This window comes from Trematomus bernacchii, unplaced genomic scaffold (assembly GCF_902827165.1).
Source record: "Trematomus bernacchii unplaced genomic scaffold, fTreBer1.1, whole genome shotgun sequence".
Taxonomy (NCBI): Eukaryota; Metazoa; Chordata; class Actinopteri; order Perciformes; family Nototheniidae; genus Trematomus; species Trematomus bernacchii.
In genome coordinates, this window is record NW_022987477.1 from 920,993 (window position 1) to 939,173 (window position 18,181).

The window sequence follows — 18,181 nt, forward strand, 5'->3', positions numbered from 1 at the left end:
GTACTTGGGTTCAACATGTAAGAAGTAGAAAGTACAGGTATTTGTGTTCAAATTGTAAGAAGTAGAAAGTACAGGTATTTGTGTTCAAATTGTAAGAAGTAGAAAGTACAGGTATTTGTGTTCAACATGTAAGAAGTAGAAAGTACAGGTATTTGTGTTCAACATGTAAGAAGTAGAAAGTACAGGTATTTGAGTTCAAAATGTAAGAAGTAGAAAGTACAGGTATTTGTGTTCAACATGTAAGAAGTAGAAAGTACAGGTATTTGGGTTCAAAGTGTAAGAAGTAGAAAGTACAGGTATTTGGGTTCAACATGTAAGAAGTAGAAAGTACAGGTATTTGGGTTCAAAGTGTAAGAAGTAGAAAGTACAGGTATTTGGGTTCAACATGTAAGAAGTAGAAAGTACAGGTATTTGTGTTCAACATGTAAGAAGTAGAAAGTACAGGTATTTGGGTTCAAAGTGTAAGAAGTAGAAAGTACAGGTATTTGGGTTCAACATGTAAGAAGTAGAAAGTACAGGTATTTGTGTTCAACATGTAAGAAGTAGAAAGTACAGGTATTTGTGTTCAACATGTAAGAAGTAGAAAGTACAGGTATTTGGGTTCAACATGTAAGAAGTAGAAAGTACAGGTATTTGTGTTCAACATGTAAGAAGTAGAAAGTACAGGTATTTGTGTTCAACATGTGAGAAGTAGAAAGTACAGGTATTTGGGTTCAACATGTAAGAAGTAGAAAGTACAGGTATTTGTGTTCAACATGTAAGAAGTAGAAAGTACAGGTATTTGGGTTCAACATGTAAGAAGTAGAAAGTACAGGTATTTGGGTTCAACATGTAAGAAGTCAAAGTAAAAAGTGGTCAGAAAAATAAGTAGTGGAGTAAAGTACTGATACCAGAAACATGTACTTAAGTACAGTAACGAAGTATTTGTACTCCACTACTTCCCACCTCTGATTATCGAGAATTAACAATGAATGTCTGAATTGACCAATCAGAATCGAGTATTGAACTAAGCCGTGTATTACCCTCTGTTATGGCTGATTGCAGCTTCCTCAAGAACTCTTTACACAACTTTGCCGTCAACATTAAGCTTCCTTGTGTCCTAAATGTTACACTCTTACCATGACATAGCTGCATCCCGAGCAAACAGACAGAGACTCCTTCGATGTTAGCTAGACCCTCATTTCTAACAATACCTTTGAACAAATATAGCACACACTCTTGAGCTAGGAATAGATTTGAACTCTACTTGAGTCCTTGTTTTGCCTCTTTCCTCTCTGCCTCCTTGATCCCCTGTCACTACTTCACTGAAAACATAGAAGTGGAAGAGATGTAATGTCAGGGACCACATGCCAAGTGGCGGCTATATTTAGACATTCTCCTTTTGTAAGTTATGAAGGACAAGAAACTAGAAACTAGGTCCAAGTCATCAAGTTTTCTCGTCTGTGAGCGAGTGCCAAACAGCGTCTTCTTCAAATCAGAGCAGATGAAGAGCGGCTGCGAATATGAGATATTTATAATTCTTTTTTTGTTTTCTTTGCAGGTCCGCTACAACTCCTACTATTTTAAAATCCAGGTTTTCTTTTTGCCGTTTGTTTGAATGAACTATTCTAATCTTTCCTTTCCTTCCTCTGTGCAGATCTAGATTCGGGGCCCGTGCAGACTTCCCGTTGCACGTCGTTCGGTCACCATGACGATGAAAGGCCTGTCCAACAGTCGCAGCCTCCACCACACGGTGACCTGCGACCCCTCCTACGACTCCATGACGCTCGGACGCTCCGACCGCCGCTCCTACTTCCTCAATAACCCCGGGGAGTCTCACCCTGCAGACCACCACCACCACCACCACAACAACAACAACAACCCTGGATTCCCCCAACGAAACTCTTTCCACTCCGAATGCGGCGCCTACCCGGATATTTCCAGCTGCACATTCCCCCGCAGACACTACAGCTCCAACCACGAGCTGAAGGAGGAGTGTAGTGGAGCTCTGGTGCCTTACACTGGGCAAACTGGGAGCATTAAAGGAAGTGGAGGAGGAGGAAACAACAACAACCGGACCCCCGCCAATATCCTGGAGCAGTTTGATCGCCAGGCTCCGATGCAGCGTGAAGGATATCACACTTTACAGTATAAACGAACTGCGGTGGAGCATCAGCGCAGCGATAGCCCCGGGCGAATTCGACATCTCGTCCATTCTGTGCAGAAGCTTTTCACCAAGTCTCACTCCTTAGAGGGGCCTTCAGGAGGAGGAGGAATAGGAGGAGGAGGAGGAGGAGGAAGTGGAAAGATGAACGGCAGCAAATCCAGCCCCGATGACCCGCCTTCCTCCTCTTCTGGCACTCTGAAACACAGCAAGCGAAGTAAAAGCAAAGATCGATCCAAGTCTGAGCCCAAAATGCGCGGCGCCATCTCCGGATACTGGAGTTCAGACGACACTCTGGACCGCGAGATGTGTCTCTACCATCATCATCATCACGGGGGAGCAAATGGAGGAGGACGTCCATCGGGGGTCATGACTATGGGGCGCCACCCGGAGAAATCGCAGTCCCAATACTTCATGGAGTCCTACAACACCATCAGCGCTCACTCTCTGAAGACGTCGCGTAGCAACAACGATGTGAAGTGCTCCACGTGTGCAGGAGGAGCAGGAGGAGGAGGTTTGCAACTTGTCGGCCCGTTGGAGGGTCAAGTGCAGCTGAAGAAGAGCTCGTGGTCGTCCACTCTGACGGTGAGCAGAGCGAGGGAGGTCTACCAAAAGGCCTCGGTCAACCTAGATAAAGCTCTAGTGAAAGCTGAGCAGGGGCGTACCTGCCACTTCCTACAGGTAGGACGGTTATTAACACACCTTTTGCACGTCATCATGCATCCAGCAGAGAAGACTCATCCTCCATGCTTCTGGTTCTCTGCACGCATTGAAGCACTGCCTCCATTTCATTCTCAAAAGGTTATTGCTCTCATGTTGACTTTAACCCAAGGGGTGTCCACACTCTTTTCACCGAGGGCCACATACAGACACATATAAGAAGGGCAGGGCCGCTCACTAGAAGTATATCGACTCAAAAGTTCAGGTATAAGTTGGAAAAATCAATCAAATGTAGGTCAATTATATTTGATACTTGAACTCACATCACAGCTCTCCAGAGGGTTCATTTCTTTTGTTAGCAGCTCATCCCTTAAAACAGAAGCTTCAGATTGCTGATAATAAGAGGAAATATGAAGGGTGTATTTCAAGGTTGTTATGTAAATAAGTTATTGGGCTTTTTTTCTTATCAACTTAGATTTGTTAGAACATGTTTTCAACTTCAATGACTGAATTTATTTTAAAATTGGGCTTCTTAACACATGAATATATTTGAACATATATACTTAAGAAGCACAATATAAGACAAGCAGAAGTTTATTATACTTAAAGGGGACCTATCATGCAAAATGCACTTTTGTACGTCTTTTCTACATGAATATGTGTCCCCGGTGTTCCAGGGAACTCACCAAGTGTCAGAAAACACAACCCTCTCTATTTTCCTCCATACCCAAATCTCTAAAAAAGGGGCTGCAACGGATCTGATAAAAACTGATCCAGATTTGAACACTGTCCTGACGTCAGGACGGTGGCGCTACGGCTATTGGGCCAACTCCACCAATCAGGAGGAGACAGCCACGGCCATTGCCGTTCGAAAGCGCTGGAGACGCTGTAGTACATATGCCAGGCCAGTAGATGGTGCTGTTCTCACTGAATCAGCCCTTGCAAAAACAGAGCTAACATTTTTCAAATTGAGCGAAATGAGGCATGGCTAAAATGCATGATCTGTTTGGTATTTTGAAAAAAAATAAGTATAAATATGCCTTATATAGGTATGGTCCTACACTATATTATTCAAATATAGCATGATAGGTCCACTTTAAGTCATTATACTTTTTGAATTTGCTGAGCGAGGGCCGATTCAAAATGGTCCGCGGGACGCATTTGGCCCCCGGGTCGTAGTTTGGACACCCCTGCTTTAACCCATCAAAATCATCACATGTCACCTGTTCCTCCGTGTTTGTTACCATGTGCATGGAAATGATTCATATGTTAGCGTGTGGATGTGATGCTATTACTCCTTGTACTGCACAGATCATTTTGAGGGGGTTGTGCAGAAAGATCATTTTAAATCCATGTACTATGACAAAGATCCATCATTTATTTTTTTTACCATACACAAGCACAGGAAAAGCCGATCAGATATGAGGGAATAAATGTCAAATTGTCACATGGAATAACATTGATACAGTGGCCGCTTTTAATAAGCGCTGCACATTGGTGAAGATGTTTCTTCATGTGTTTTGGCACCTTTGTGTTTTTATATTTGCACCTTTCTGAAGCAGCAGCGTGTTTCTCCTGATGGAAATGTTTTGGGCCGTGTTTGCACCCGTCACCCACCGTACATTCATGAAGACCTTACTGGTAGTTTCATTGTTGTGTGTGAGAAAGAATGAGAATATATTATCCACTGAGCAGGAGTAGAGTGCTGTTTTGGCTCTCTACTCTCAGAGTATCAGACAAAGCATTGACACACACACACACACACACACACACACACACACACACACACACACACACACACACACACACACACACGTCATCCTACTCGCTGCTTTTGTCTATTTTGGGTGAAAAATAAAAGTGTTTTCAGATTGCATACGTCTCACTTCGGGGTGAGTTTCAAATATTCGCCTGAGGAGAAAAATGGCAAGAAAAGGCAGCGATAATAGAAGTGTGTGTGTGTGTGTGTGTGTGTGTGTGTGTGTGTGTGTGTGTGTGTGTGTGTGTGTGTGTGTGTGTGTGTGTGTGTGTGTGTGTGTGTGTGTGTGTGTGTGTGTGTGTGTGTGTGCGCGCAACAGAGAGGGGTATCAATGGGGAAAGTCAAAGGCAGACAGTGAGAGAATAACAGAAGTTGTGTGTGGCCCTGCATTTTAAAAAGACTGACGAAGTGGAGCAAGCAGATGAAGGAAGGATGTAGGACAGACACATTTCTTCCAGCCTGAAAGAGAAATAGCTGTTTCTTCAAAGGGAGGCGGAAGAGAAAAACTGGCTTTCAAAGAGAAGTTAGTCTGCAAACATTTTTCTAAAAACCTTAACCTACTGAAGACATCCTGTAATCCATATGTGATGTTCACACATGGAGAAAGTACTCGGCTCCTGTACTTAAGTAAAAGTAGAGATAATATGTTCTGAAAAACCTCCATTACAGGTAAAAGTCCTGAATGCAACTTGTTGAGTACATATCAGCTAAATGCTAAAAGGATGCAGAATGACTCTTTTCAACAAATTATATTTTAAATAATAATATAATATCCTGTTTTTATCAATACCACATCATGTCAGGGCATTTCAATGTTGTAGTCAATCAATGTGGAGCTTATTTTAGATATATCTTTTACACAGCACAGGCAGTATGAGAGAACACTTTTTGAACATTAAAGCATGGAGACATGTCCCAGTAGAGACACTACATACTGATATACACCTGTAAATGACTGTAGCAGGAATAAGCCTGTTTAAAGTATCCTGCACTTTTAATATGAGGGTAACTTTTGTGCACTTTTTTGTGCATTTTATCAACAACAGCACAGACTTTGACCTCCTCGCAGACCGGTGTTTCCCGAGGTGTCACGGCGGGCTCTCGTTGCCCCTGACACCAAACCCAGCTCTGTTTCCTGGTTACTCTCCGCTCTGCTGAATGATTCCCGCTCTGTCTCTCTTCTGTCACACACACACACACACACACACACACACACACACACACACACACACACACACACACACACACACACACACACACACACACTCGTTTCTCTCACTTCAGAGCTGGTGCCTAACAGCCTCTCACGTTGAGTCTGCGGTGAACAAAACCCCCCTTTGTTTCTCTCTCTCTCTCTCCTTGTCTTTCTCTCTCTCCATTAGAGATGGGCGATAGCTTATACCTCATTTTATTCTTTAACTTCATTAGTGTGTGTGAAAAGTCAGACGAGCAGACAGGGGCCAGGGATCTGCAACCTTTGGTGAAAACATTTGATTTCCTTCAGACAAAACAAGGCCTCCGGCTCTCAAAGGCTGATGGTATGATCCTGCATTTATACACTCATTGGAGATGAAATTGCACTTTGAGAAACAGGTCTTTTTATATCAGCGCAGGGTCGAAAACGATGCTTTTGATTCATCTGTATGAGCTCTCGTGTCTGGACCCCCTTATCCTCCTTTTATTAGTATCACTGTTCATGTTTTATTGTTTTATGGTTCAGTGATATAACTCTTTCTGTTTGTTTAATTATGTTCCTCATTTGCCGTTGTCATTTTCTGTCATAAAGCACTTTGGGCGTGGCATGAAAGTGGCTGTATAAATAACGTTTATTATATTAAATAAAGTGTATTATTCATCTCCCCTTCCTCTCCACAGGTGCCTCAGGATGACTGGAGCGGCTTCTCTCCGCTGGGGAAGGACGATGAGATCCCGTGCCGGCGGATGCGCAGCGGCAGCTACATTAGAGCCATGGCAGAAGAAGACAGCGGAGACTCGGACTGCAGCCCGAAACCGTCCCCAAAGGTTCAGGCACGACGGGCGAGTTACCTGAAGGCAACACAGCCCTCCCTCACCGAGATGACCACGCTCAAGTACGTTTTATATAAACTGTTTATTGTTTCACATTTATACATATGCACACATTAAGACATATAGCAGCCAGGTTATTACGGCATATATATATATATCCAACTATGTGCAATATATATATATATATATATATTGCACATAGTTGGATAGTTAATTAGATTTGACAGATAAAGGGAATGGAAGGAAGAAAGTGGTTCTGTGTTTACACCTCACACACACACACACACACACACACACACACACACACACACACACACACACACACACACACACACACACACACTCTCTTAACTTCAACGCTGGCCTTGGACTCAACAGTACAAACACATCGAACAGACTAAGCCCTGATGGAAAATAAATAATCCCTGTTGAAGTGTCTTTGAAAATGTGAAGCCATGTTGTCATGATGTTCAGCGTGGGTTGAGAACATTTGAAGGATTTTCTCTTTTCTTCTGCAAGACTTGAGGGTCAAAAAAACAACGTCATCAATCTAGAGATGTTTCTAGTTACATAGGACATTCTCTGCTCAGCATTGACTCATTCCTTCAGTGTGTTATATAGGTTTGTGTGCATGTAAATGGTCTGCAGAGGCTAAAATCCCCTCCATTGGACTCCTTTGTTTACTAAGTTGGCGTAAAGAAGTGGAGACACTAAATACTCATTTAAAACCTGAAAATGAGTGGAATATATCTTCTAGTTGAACACAGACTGAAAGCACAGTGTGCAAAGGAGACGTCAGCTGCTCCCTCCTCACTCTGCAGCTGGACCACTGGGCTCCATCAGATGATTCAAGTCATTAGTGGGCCCCAAGCTGCGCCACTTGCACTAGGGTGTGTGTGTGTGTGTGTGTGTGTGTGTGTGTGTGTGTGTGTGTGTGTGTGTGTGTGTGTGTGTGTGTGTGTGTGTGTGTGTGTGTGTGTGTGTGTGTGTGTGTGTGTGTGTGTGTGTGTGTGTGTGTGTGTGTGTGTGTGTGTGGCAGTAAGATGGAAAATATTGTTGGTTTTTTTATCACTTTATTTCGAAGTAAAACCAAAAGTGAGCACACCTTAAATCTCCATAAGAATCCATAACTGCACAAATGATGAATACTGCAAGTTAAGACAGGGAAATGGTTTCTTTCAACCTGTATAATTGTTTTTTATTTGGCTATGTTGAAGCATTCAGCAACACACCTTTTTCAGTACAATGTTAGTATTACTAATTTAAAAAATGTAAGAAAAATAATCTGATAATAAAAACAAGATTTAAGAAACAGAACTTCCAATTAATTTATTATAAATATAGGATATTCCTTCATAAAATACAAATATACTTAAGTTGGCTCAAGTCATCTTATGTCATACTACTTAAAGGGGCCACATTAGGTTGATATTTGTATGTAATGCCTTTACGTTGACATGTTTCCATGCTTTACACAAGCCTATATAACACCTTACAGGAAAGAGGCTCTTTAATATTCAGCTTTGTTCATCCATATGTTTCCGAGTCCATTCTATGACCTTGCCAAGTGGACGATTGCTCCTCAGAAGATTTGTTTACTCCCACCCACTGCTAACCTCCCTCCTTATTAAAACACAGCGCACAGATAAAGCATGCATTTAAATGGCTGGGATGTATTCCTGGCAGACAAACAAGCTCAGGAGAAAATGACATCCTTTCTTGTCCCCGAAACAATTTCTTTTTGCGGCAAATTCATTTATTCCTGGCCCAGATTTTATCATGTTTCTTTTTTTTTTCTTTTTACGTCTCAGCGAGAACAGACATCCTGAATAATGGGTTTGCCGTAATCACACCTTTTGTCTTTTTCTGTCCTTCCCTCTCTCGAATCACAGTCATCACTTTAAAGGCTTTTATTGAGGCGATGACGAAGAGAAGGGGAGAAAGAGGAGAAAGGAAGTGGAGGATAGGGACGGAGAAAGATGAGGTGAAGCAATCAAGGGGGGAATGATGGAGAAAACAGATCCAGATTCAAGCATTCAAGGCTTTTATTGTCATTTGTACATTGAGTGTAGATATGTCAATGAAAATCTGAAGTCACAGGCTCCTCCATCAGTGCAACATGAATATATATATATAGGACATAGAACAAATAAAACAGATCAATCATTTCCTATTAGCACTAGGGATGGGTACCGAGCCCCGGTGTTAAACGGGCCCCGGGGCTGAATTATTAAACACTGTGGTACCGTTAAGCTCCGACGTTATCGGTCTTTTTATCGGTACTGGAGACACGTACAAAATATATCTCATATGTATTATTGCTACACAAACATTATATTGCAGTTTTAGTGTCGCCAACTCCGTTTTTCGATCTTTCCAATCCAGACGAGAGATCTCTCTCTCCCGTCTGTGTGCGAGGGGGCGGGGCGGTTTACACACACACGGAGGAGATGGCTGAGAGAGCGCTCCGAGGTGTGGTTAAACTTTACCCGTCTCGATGAGGACAATGCTCGTTACCAAAAGTGCAATAAGAGTTTAGCATGTAAGGGCGGTAACACGAGCAATTTGTCTAAACATTTAGCAAAAGTGCTCCACATCCAGACGGAGGAATGCTCCGGGTTCGACTGTCTTTCTAGTAGCTCTGTAGCCCCATCCACGAGTAACGTTTCCACGTCAGGTGTTATGTATGCTAGCAGCAACACACGGAGTTAACTCAATGATACAAACATGGGTTAATGATTAGAGGGAACGGAGTTATTTAGTTTGTTAAAGTTTCAGCTATTCTGTTTACAGTTCTGTCATCACATTATTTAATACCATTTGTTAAAACATTGTTGTTTCTTTTGATGTGAAATATTATTTATTTTATTTAAATAAAAAGCAATGTTAGTTTTGTTCACAATTTGTTTAGTTAGTTTACCTTATTTTTTTCTCCAAAAGAACCGATAAGAGTACCGTTAAAAGACCGGATCGATAAGCGGTATTGGTAAAAGTAGTAGTACCGTTAAAACCTTAACGGTACCCATCCCTAATCAGCACGGTGAGATCACACAAAACAGTAAATGGAGCATTAGCTTTAGCCAACATGGCTAATTTCCAGCTGTTGTCCCCGGCCAGATGATAACAGACACCTTTTTAAAATCACAATACATCAACAGCATTAGTTATAAAGAAAGGATGAAAGACGAGTAGATAGAGGCGAAAGGATAAAAGAGAACAATAAAATGCGTGTGTGAGAGAATCAGAATACCTTTATTTACAGATAAAATATAACAAGTAAATAGAAATACAATAGAATGGAAATAGTGCACACGACGAAAAGTAAATAAACACTGAACTAATACGAAGAAAAGGCAGATTTGGAGAGGAGCCAAAGACACGGCAGCCATTTCTCAAGATCCAGGATTACGGGAAGTATCGCAGTTTAAATCAACCGAGGGCTTTACCACCGATCCCTGACGATGGAGAGGAACATGTGTTCATTAATGTCACTTGTTCCTCAGAGGGACACCCTGGGACACACTGAACTCCCCCCCCTTTAGGTGATACTGATTACAAGCGAGTGCTGCCATTCAAGTTCCCACAAAAGACGTCATTGCTGCTGCCGATAATCAGACCGCTGGGAAATCAGGAGGAGATGTGAATGGAGATAATGGAGCGGGTAGATTCCTGCTTCACTTGATATGTCACACACTACAGGAAGCACGTGGAGGATTCAAAGAGATCTCTGAGGGCTCAAATGTACAGATGCACCTTTTCATTTCCTCAGTTCACCTATAAGTGTAGAGAGCACGAGGAAGAAAATGTGTCTTCTTCTGCTGTTCCCTTAAGTGTTTACTTCCTGTCTGTCTTCTTCTGCTGTTCCCTTAGTGTTTACTTCCCATCTGTCTTCTTCTTCTGCTGTTCCCTTTAGTGTTTACTTTGTGTCTGTCTTCTTCTGCTGTTCCTTTAGTGTTTACTTCCTGTCTGTCTTCTTCTGCTGTTCCCTTTAGTGTTTACTTCCTGTCTGTCTGTCTTCTTCTGCTGTTCCCTTTAAATCAAATCAAATCAAATCAGGTTTTATTTATAAAGCACATTTAAAAGCGATTTTTGGTCGAGCCAAAGTGCTGTACATGTAATAAAAACACATTACTACAAATCACAATAAACGACAATAAATTACAACAGATATATCTTAAAAACAAAATAAAAATAAAACACACGGAAAAGTCAGGAGTCGTGCTCCGCTCTAACTAGAAAGCCAGAGAGAAGAAGTGTGTTTACTTCCTGTCTGTCTTCTTCTGCTGTTCCCTTTAGTGTTTACTTCCTCTCTGTCTTCTTCTTCTGCTGTTCCCTTTAGTGTTTACTTCCTCTCTGTCTTCTTCTTCTGCTGTTCCCTTTAGTGTTTACTTCCTCTCTGTCTTCTTCTTCTGCTGTTCCCTTTAGTGTTTACTTCCTCTCTGTCTTCTTCTTCTGCTGTTCCCTTTAGTGTTTACTTCTTGTCTGTCTTCTTCTGCTGTTCCCTTTACTGTTTACTTCCTGTCTGTCTTCTTCTGCTGTTCCCTTTACTGTTTACTTCCTGTCTGTCTTCTTCTGCTGTTCCCTTAGTGTTTACTTCCTCTCTGTCTTCTTCTTCTGCTGTTCCCTTTAGTGTTTACTTCGTGTCTGTCTTCTTCTGCTGTTCCCTTAGTGTTTACTTCCTCTCTGTCTTCTTCTGCTGTTCCCTTAGTGTTTACTTCCTCTCTGTCTTCTTCTGCTGTTCCTTTAATGTTTACTTCCTCTCTGTCTTCTTCTTCTGCTGTTCCCTTTAGTGTTTACTTCCCGTCTGTCTTCTTCTGCTGTTCCCTTTTGTGTTTACTTCTTCTCTGTCTTCTTCTTCTGCTGTTCCCTTTAGTGTTTACTTCCTGTCTGTCTTCTTCTGTTGTTCCCTTTAGTGTTTACTTCCCATCTGTCTTCTTCTGTTGTTCCCTTTAGTGTTGACTTCCCATCTGTCTTCTTCTGTTGTTTCCTTTAGTGTTTACTTCCCATCTGTCTTCTTCTGCTGTTCCCTTAAGTGTTTACTTCCTGTCTGTCTTCTTCTGCTGTTCCCTTTAGTGTTTACTTCCTCTCTGTCTTCTTCTTCTGCTGTTCCCTTTAGTGTTTACTTCCCATCTGTCTTCTTCTGCTGTTCCCTTAGTGTTTACTTCCGGTCTGTCTTCTTCTGCTGTTCCCTTTAGTGTTTACTTCCTCTCTGTCTTCTTCTTCTGCTGTTCCCTTTAATGTTGACTTCCCACCTGTCTTCTTCTGCTGTTCCCTTAGTGTTTACTTCCCATCTGTCTTCTTCTGCTGTTCCCTTAGTGTTTACTTCCGGTCTGTCTTCTTCTGCTGTTCCCTTTAGTGTTTACTTCCTCTCTGTCTTCTTCTTCTGCTGTTCCCTTTAGTGTTTACTTCGTGTCTGTCTTCTTCTGCTGTTCCCTTTAGTGTTTACTTCCTGTCTGTCTTCTTCTGCTGTTCCCTTTAGTGTTTACTTCCTGTCTGTCTTCTTCTGCTGTTCCCTTTAGTGTTTACTTCCTGTCTGTCTTCTTCTGCTGTTCCTTTTAGTGTTTACTTCCTGTCTCTATTCTTCTGTTGTTGTTGTTTTTGCCAGAGTTGATGTTAAATTGACCGGACTTCTTTCTGCGGATTGATATGACTTCACCTAGTCCCTATATCCTCCAAAGCAAAAAAGCAGACCTTGTGAATGTCCAAATTGACCAATCAGAATGGAGAATTCAACTAAACCCTGTAACACATATCCATGTTGTTTACAATGGACCACTTGGATAGGAAACCTGATATTAAAATAGAGGAATTGGTTGCTTAAACAAATAACTGTGCAAGATTAACCCCTGAAAGCTTCGATACAGAATCTTTCCGTAGATTCTGCTCAATATAAAAAGCCTCGAGGACTACAAGGGGGTGCATTTTAATATTAGAAACTTCCCAAATCACTTCCTTTATTCCCATCTCAATCTGTCCTTCCAGTGCTCTGTCTTTCTCCGCTCCATTCTTCCATCCAAGAATGAGTAATCTAGTTTGTCTCGCTGCGCTAACCACACTCTATTTTAGGGCGGAAATACATAATTAAAGCAGACCTGACCTGAAGGCAGAAAGTTATGAGTTGTGTGTGCGTGTGTGTGTGTGTGTGTGTGTGCGTGTGTGTATAAGTACTTTTAATATACTAACAAGTGAAAAGTAAGACGCAGAGATATTGAATTTTGAGCGCACGCTGTCTTGTTTTCTGGGAGTCGGTTTACTAGGCTACGATGTTCATTAGGAGGAAAGTAATTCAGCTTTTTAGGTTTCATTTCCCCTGATTAATGAATTGTTTAGCAGGCATCCAACTGTTACATAACCTACACTCACACACACACACACACACACACACACACACACACACACACACACACACATACACACACACACACACACACACACACACACACTTACATAGCATGCTGAGCGCTCAGATTGGAGGCAGGTGAGAGATAATGAGACACCTATTCATCTTCACTGTGTGTGTGTGTGTGTGTGTGTGTGTGTGTGTGTGTGTGTGTGTGTGTGTGTGTGTGTGTGTGTGTGTGTGTGTGGGTGTGTGTGTGTGTGTGTGTGTGTGTGTGTGTGTGTGTGGGTGTGTGTGTGTGTGTGTGATGTTGGATATATACACCTCACACACACACAGTCCCCCCCCCCCTGTTCTCACACATGTATGCTTCCTTTAAAGTGTGTGAGAACTTGCTTACAAGGTGCCTCAAGGACAGACTGCCTAAGCTACTGCTGCTGCTGTTTCTCAATACTCCTGCGCTTGTTGATTAGATAACGGTGTCTCCTCGAGCAATTGTGGATTGATCCGTATCTTCGGGTTCACACACACTGCCAAGTACTTTACAAATACCTTCTCTCACTCTCTTTTTTATCGCGTAATCTCTCTTGTTTCCACTTCTCCACCCCTACCTTGCTCTGCGGGAGCTCCTTATTTATGTTTTAAAGAGCTCCTAAAGGGTCGTTCCCTTTCCTATAGTGTGTTTATAGGTATTTGTGAAAAGAGGTGCTGCAACACAGGCGGTATGAGAGAGCTTTTTGAACATGAAAGCATGGAGACATGTAGGGACACTACATACTGATATACACCTGAACATCAGCAGGAGAGGACTCTTTAAAGTAGAGACACTACATACTGATATACACCTGAACATCAGCAGGAGAGGACTCTTTAAAGTAGAGACACTACATACTGATATACACCTGAACATCAGCAGGAGAGGACTCTTTAAAGTAGAGACACTACATACTGATATACACCTGAACATCAGCAGGAGAGGACTCTTTAAAGTAGAGACACTACATACTGATATACACCTGAACATCAGCAGGAGAGGACTCTTTAAAGTAGAGACACTACATACTGATATACACCTGAACATCAGCAGGAGAGGACTCTTTAAAGTAGAGACACTACATACTGATATACACCTGAACATCATCAGGAGAGGACTCTTTAAAGTAGAGACACTACATACTGATATACACCTGAACATCAGCAGGAGAGGACTCTTTAAAGTAGAGACACTACATACTGATATACACCTGAACATCAGCAGGAGAGGACTCTTTAAAGTAGAGACACTACATACTGATATACACCTGAACATCAGCAGGAGAGGACTCTTTAAAGTAGAGACACTACATACTGATATGAAGCTGCAGATGAACATAATATGTCCTCTTTAAGTGATATTCTTGTCACTTGTTCCACTTTTGTCCTAGTTGTACTGTTCATAAAGCTAACAGTATAAATCATAACCCCAATCTCAGTTTTACCTGCTGAGAGAACGTCATTCCTGCACATAACCACAAGTTGTTTTGTCAAAGGACCTCATCATGTAACCCTATTATTGAGTTTCAAAAGGCACTAATTACAACGTGCAAATAAGCAGATGATATCCTCTAACATTATTTTCGTGTCTCTCTTTCTGCAGGATTTCCACGGAGCATTCGCCAAAGCTTCAGATCCGGAGTCACAGCTACCTGCGGGCGGTGAGTGAGGTTTCCATCAATAGGAGTCTGGACAGCTTGGACCCGGCAGGGCTGCTGGCCTCGCCTAAATTTCGCTCGAGAAACGAAAGCTACATGAGAGCCATGAGCACCATAAGCCAGGTTAGTGGCACCCAGAGGCCCCTGTACCTCCATGGTTATGTCCAGTAAGGTCGTGCAGGGGGGGTGAATCCAATCCATAGCTGTCTTAAGGCCTGAAATAACAAGTATGAACAAAACCAAAATCTCCTAATTAGTAGCAGATGATTACAGCCGTATTCAGATTGGCTAATTAAACAGGATTTACCCCAACATGCTCCTCCTGCTGCCGCACACTCTGTGATGCCTCTCTCAGTTTTGCATCTGATATGCAAGAGAGGGGAAAACAAGAATTAACATGCAGCCAAATATGAAATCTGTGAATTAGTGGAATCTGGATTGGTTCCTACTGTCGCCTCAAACACGCTCTCATGAGGAGAAACGATGCAAATAGAAAAATACAATGGTGACAAATCACATGCACTTGTCAGTCACCGTAGCTTCCAAATGATTAGCCTTTTTTGATAAGACAAAGCAAGTTTATTTATATATCTGCTTTCAACACAAGGCAATTGAAAGTGCTTTACAAAAGTGAAAGACATTAAGAAAATGGCAAGTAGTGAGAGTTGCAGCGGACCTGCAGTCACAGTGGAGGTCTCTTCTGATTAATAACACGTTAGTCATTTTGGATTTTGAGCCAGGGTTCATACTCTAAGTTATCTGGAGTGACAGGCGAGCTTAGCTTACCTTTTCGCCCGGGGTAATGAGGATATGAACTCCCCTCCAAAGCCCCGGGGGAAACACTGTGCCTCATCTGCTGAATCAAGGACCCGAGGGACGGCCCTTCAACTCCTGGCTTGGAGCAGAGCCACTGAACAAAAAAGAGGTGCTCTCTCTCTCTCTCACTCACTCTCATATCTGACGTGTGTGTGAACGTAACACACAAACCAGACTGTTAACATCGAGGTCCACAAACCTTACTGACTCCAAGCTCTGCAGTAAATACTCACACTGTTCCCCTCTCCACTGGCACTCACCCAAACCAATCACTTAACTCCCCGAAGCAACATCCCATTCCTTCAGTTGCTCTGTGTTTGCTGAACACGGGCAACTTGAAGGAATGGAATGTCCTCACAACACAATCTGTATTTTTAGACGTCGTGCAGGTAGTTCCTTTGAGTCGCATACCAACTCCCACTAGTCGTAGCTTTGACACTTCCTAATTCTCACCTCTAATAACAGCACTAGTATTTCACTCTTCTTCCCATAACGTGATTCCTCCCCCTCTGCACTCCCTGGACGCTCTTATTTCCAGTATATGCACGCTTTTATATATGGCAGAAAGCTTCACGAGGCAGTTTGAAGGAAAAATGATGACCCAAAGAAGACTAAATATGAGTTTCTGTTTGTCAGATTTGATTCAGAAGAAATCGTTTTTTGAGGATCTTGTTCAAAACATCATGCACTAATCATGCATTTGTTATTTCTCCGTGAGCAGAGAGGTATCCCAACAACAGAACTTATTATAATACAGTCTCAAATTATTCTGGAACACCGTCTTCTTGTGGATCTCCCAATTAGATTTTAAGTGTTTGTGCTTAAAACTCCTGCCTACTGAAGCTTCTGTATTGTATTGTCCCCTTTTTCGTTGTTTTGCACAATGCTGGGGTGCATTTTATTTATATTCCAATTCACGGACTGTGTGTCTTTGCGTGTCCTCGTCCCCAGGTGAGCGAGGTGGAGGTGAACGGGCAGATCGAGGCGGTGTGTGAGGCGGTGTTCAGTGAGATGGAGTCGCAGGCGGTGGACGCTCTGGACCTGCCGATGTCCGGCTGCTTTCGCATGAGGAGCCACAGCTACGTCCGTGCCATAGAGAAAGGCTGCTCGCAGGAGGAAGAGGAGGCAGGAGGAAGAAAAGGAGGCGTCGCCAACTCCCCCCCCGCGTACCACCACCACCGTCAGGACCATCCAGAGCAGCACAGGTCGGTGGGACTCATGTACTGATGAACATGTGTGAGCATGCATAATCCATGGTGCATTATGAATGAATATGTTTGCATAGAAAGTATGTATAATACATGTTAGTCATGCAGTATGTAGTGTACTGGTAACTCTAGTGGCTGACAACGGCCTAAAGCCTTTCCGCTGCAGCTTCAGAAAGGATGCAAGTCTAAAAACACAAAGGTTCCACATGAAGAAACATCTTCAGCAACTGGACAACACATTTAGAGAACATTCAGCAACTTGAGGAGACATGCGCAGCGTTTACTAAAACCAAAAGAAACCAAACGCTGCAAGAAGCTCAAAACACAACGGAGACCAGGGGACACTAAAGAGTGACGCACACAGCTGGGAGACCAGGGGACACTAAAGAGTGACGCACACAGCTGGGAGACCAGGGGACACTAAAGAGTGACGCACACAGCTGGGAGACCAGGGGACACTAAAGAGTGACGCACACAGCTGGGAGACCAGGGGACACTAAAGAGTGACGCACACAGCTGGGAGACAAGGGGACACTAAAGAGTGACGCACACAGCTGGGAGACCAGGGGACACTAAAGAGTGACGCACACAGCTGGGAGACCAGGGGACACTAAAGAGTGACGCACACAGCTGGGAGACCAGGGGACACTAGAAAGTGACGCACACAGCTGGGAGACCAGGGGACACTAAAGAGTGACGCACACAGCTGGGAGACCAGGGGACACTAAAGAGTGACGCACACAGCTGGGAGACCAGGGGACACTAAAGAGTGACGCACACAGCTGGGAGACAAGGGGACACTAAAGAGTGACGCACACAGCTGGGAGACCAGGGGACACTAAAGAGTGACGCACACAGCTGGGAGACCAGGGTTGCGGTCGAATACTCCAAAAAAACAGCTCCTAAGTTCTAACCCTATCGTCTATTCCTTGACCTCGGAGTGAAACGTCATGGGGTTAAGGGATAGTGGATAGGAGAATTCAAAAGGATTTAGGAGAAGAGACTGCGGTACTTTAGAGAATCCGACTGCACTTTCACTATCCGACGTGTTTATGATGCGCCAGCAGAGGTCATAAATGTGCGCCTGCTGCTGTGGGGAAACTATGGAAACTACAGTTTTCTATACAGCGGACTACAACATGGATGTTTAATAAGAACGAGGGACTACTGTAAACTCATCTAGAGACTCTGCACCGTGCTCTGATGCTGTTGTTTTATGCTTTATGAACGGGGACAACAGAGAAACATATTCTTCATGACCAAAGTTGGAATTGAAATAAAAAAGGAAAGTGAAACTTATGCTCGTCACCCTCTCCCTCCGGTCCTCATTAATACAAATGATCCCAATACGTATGATTGCATGAAAATATCTTAAAATCAATACAAATGTATTTATTATAAACGTTAGTCCTTAACATCTATCACTGTGTATATCACCATTCAAACATCTTTTAAAAGTTGAACAAACCCCACACAGCTCAGTAAAGACTGTGAAATGTTGACTTTATTTGATCATTTCAGTAAAAACTAACGTTC

The 18,181-nt window shown here is 42.8% G+C and overlaps 1 protein-coding gene across 1 annotated transcript in view; it reads left to right on the plus strand.

Moving 5' to 3' along the window:
• dlgap1b (discs, large (Drosophila) homolog-associated protein 1b) overlaps window positions 1-18,181 on the plus strand; it is a 107,417-nt gene that overhangs the window by 54,120 nt on the left and 35,116 nt on the right. Inside the window, 5 exon segments of the mRNA XM_034150269.1 lie at window positions 1,637-2,824; window positions 6,438-6,652; window positions 14,567-14,744; window positions 16,389-16,577; window positions 16,579-16,642. Of these exon segments, the coding sequence (XP_034006160.1) occupies window positions 1,688-2,824; window positions 6,438-6,652; window positions 14,567-14,744; window positions 16,389-16,577; window positions 16,579-16,642 (1,783 nt within the window). The 5' untranslated portion in view covers window positions 1,637-1,687.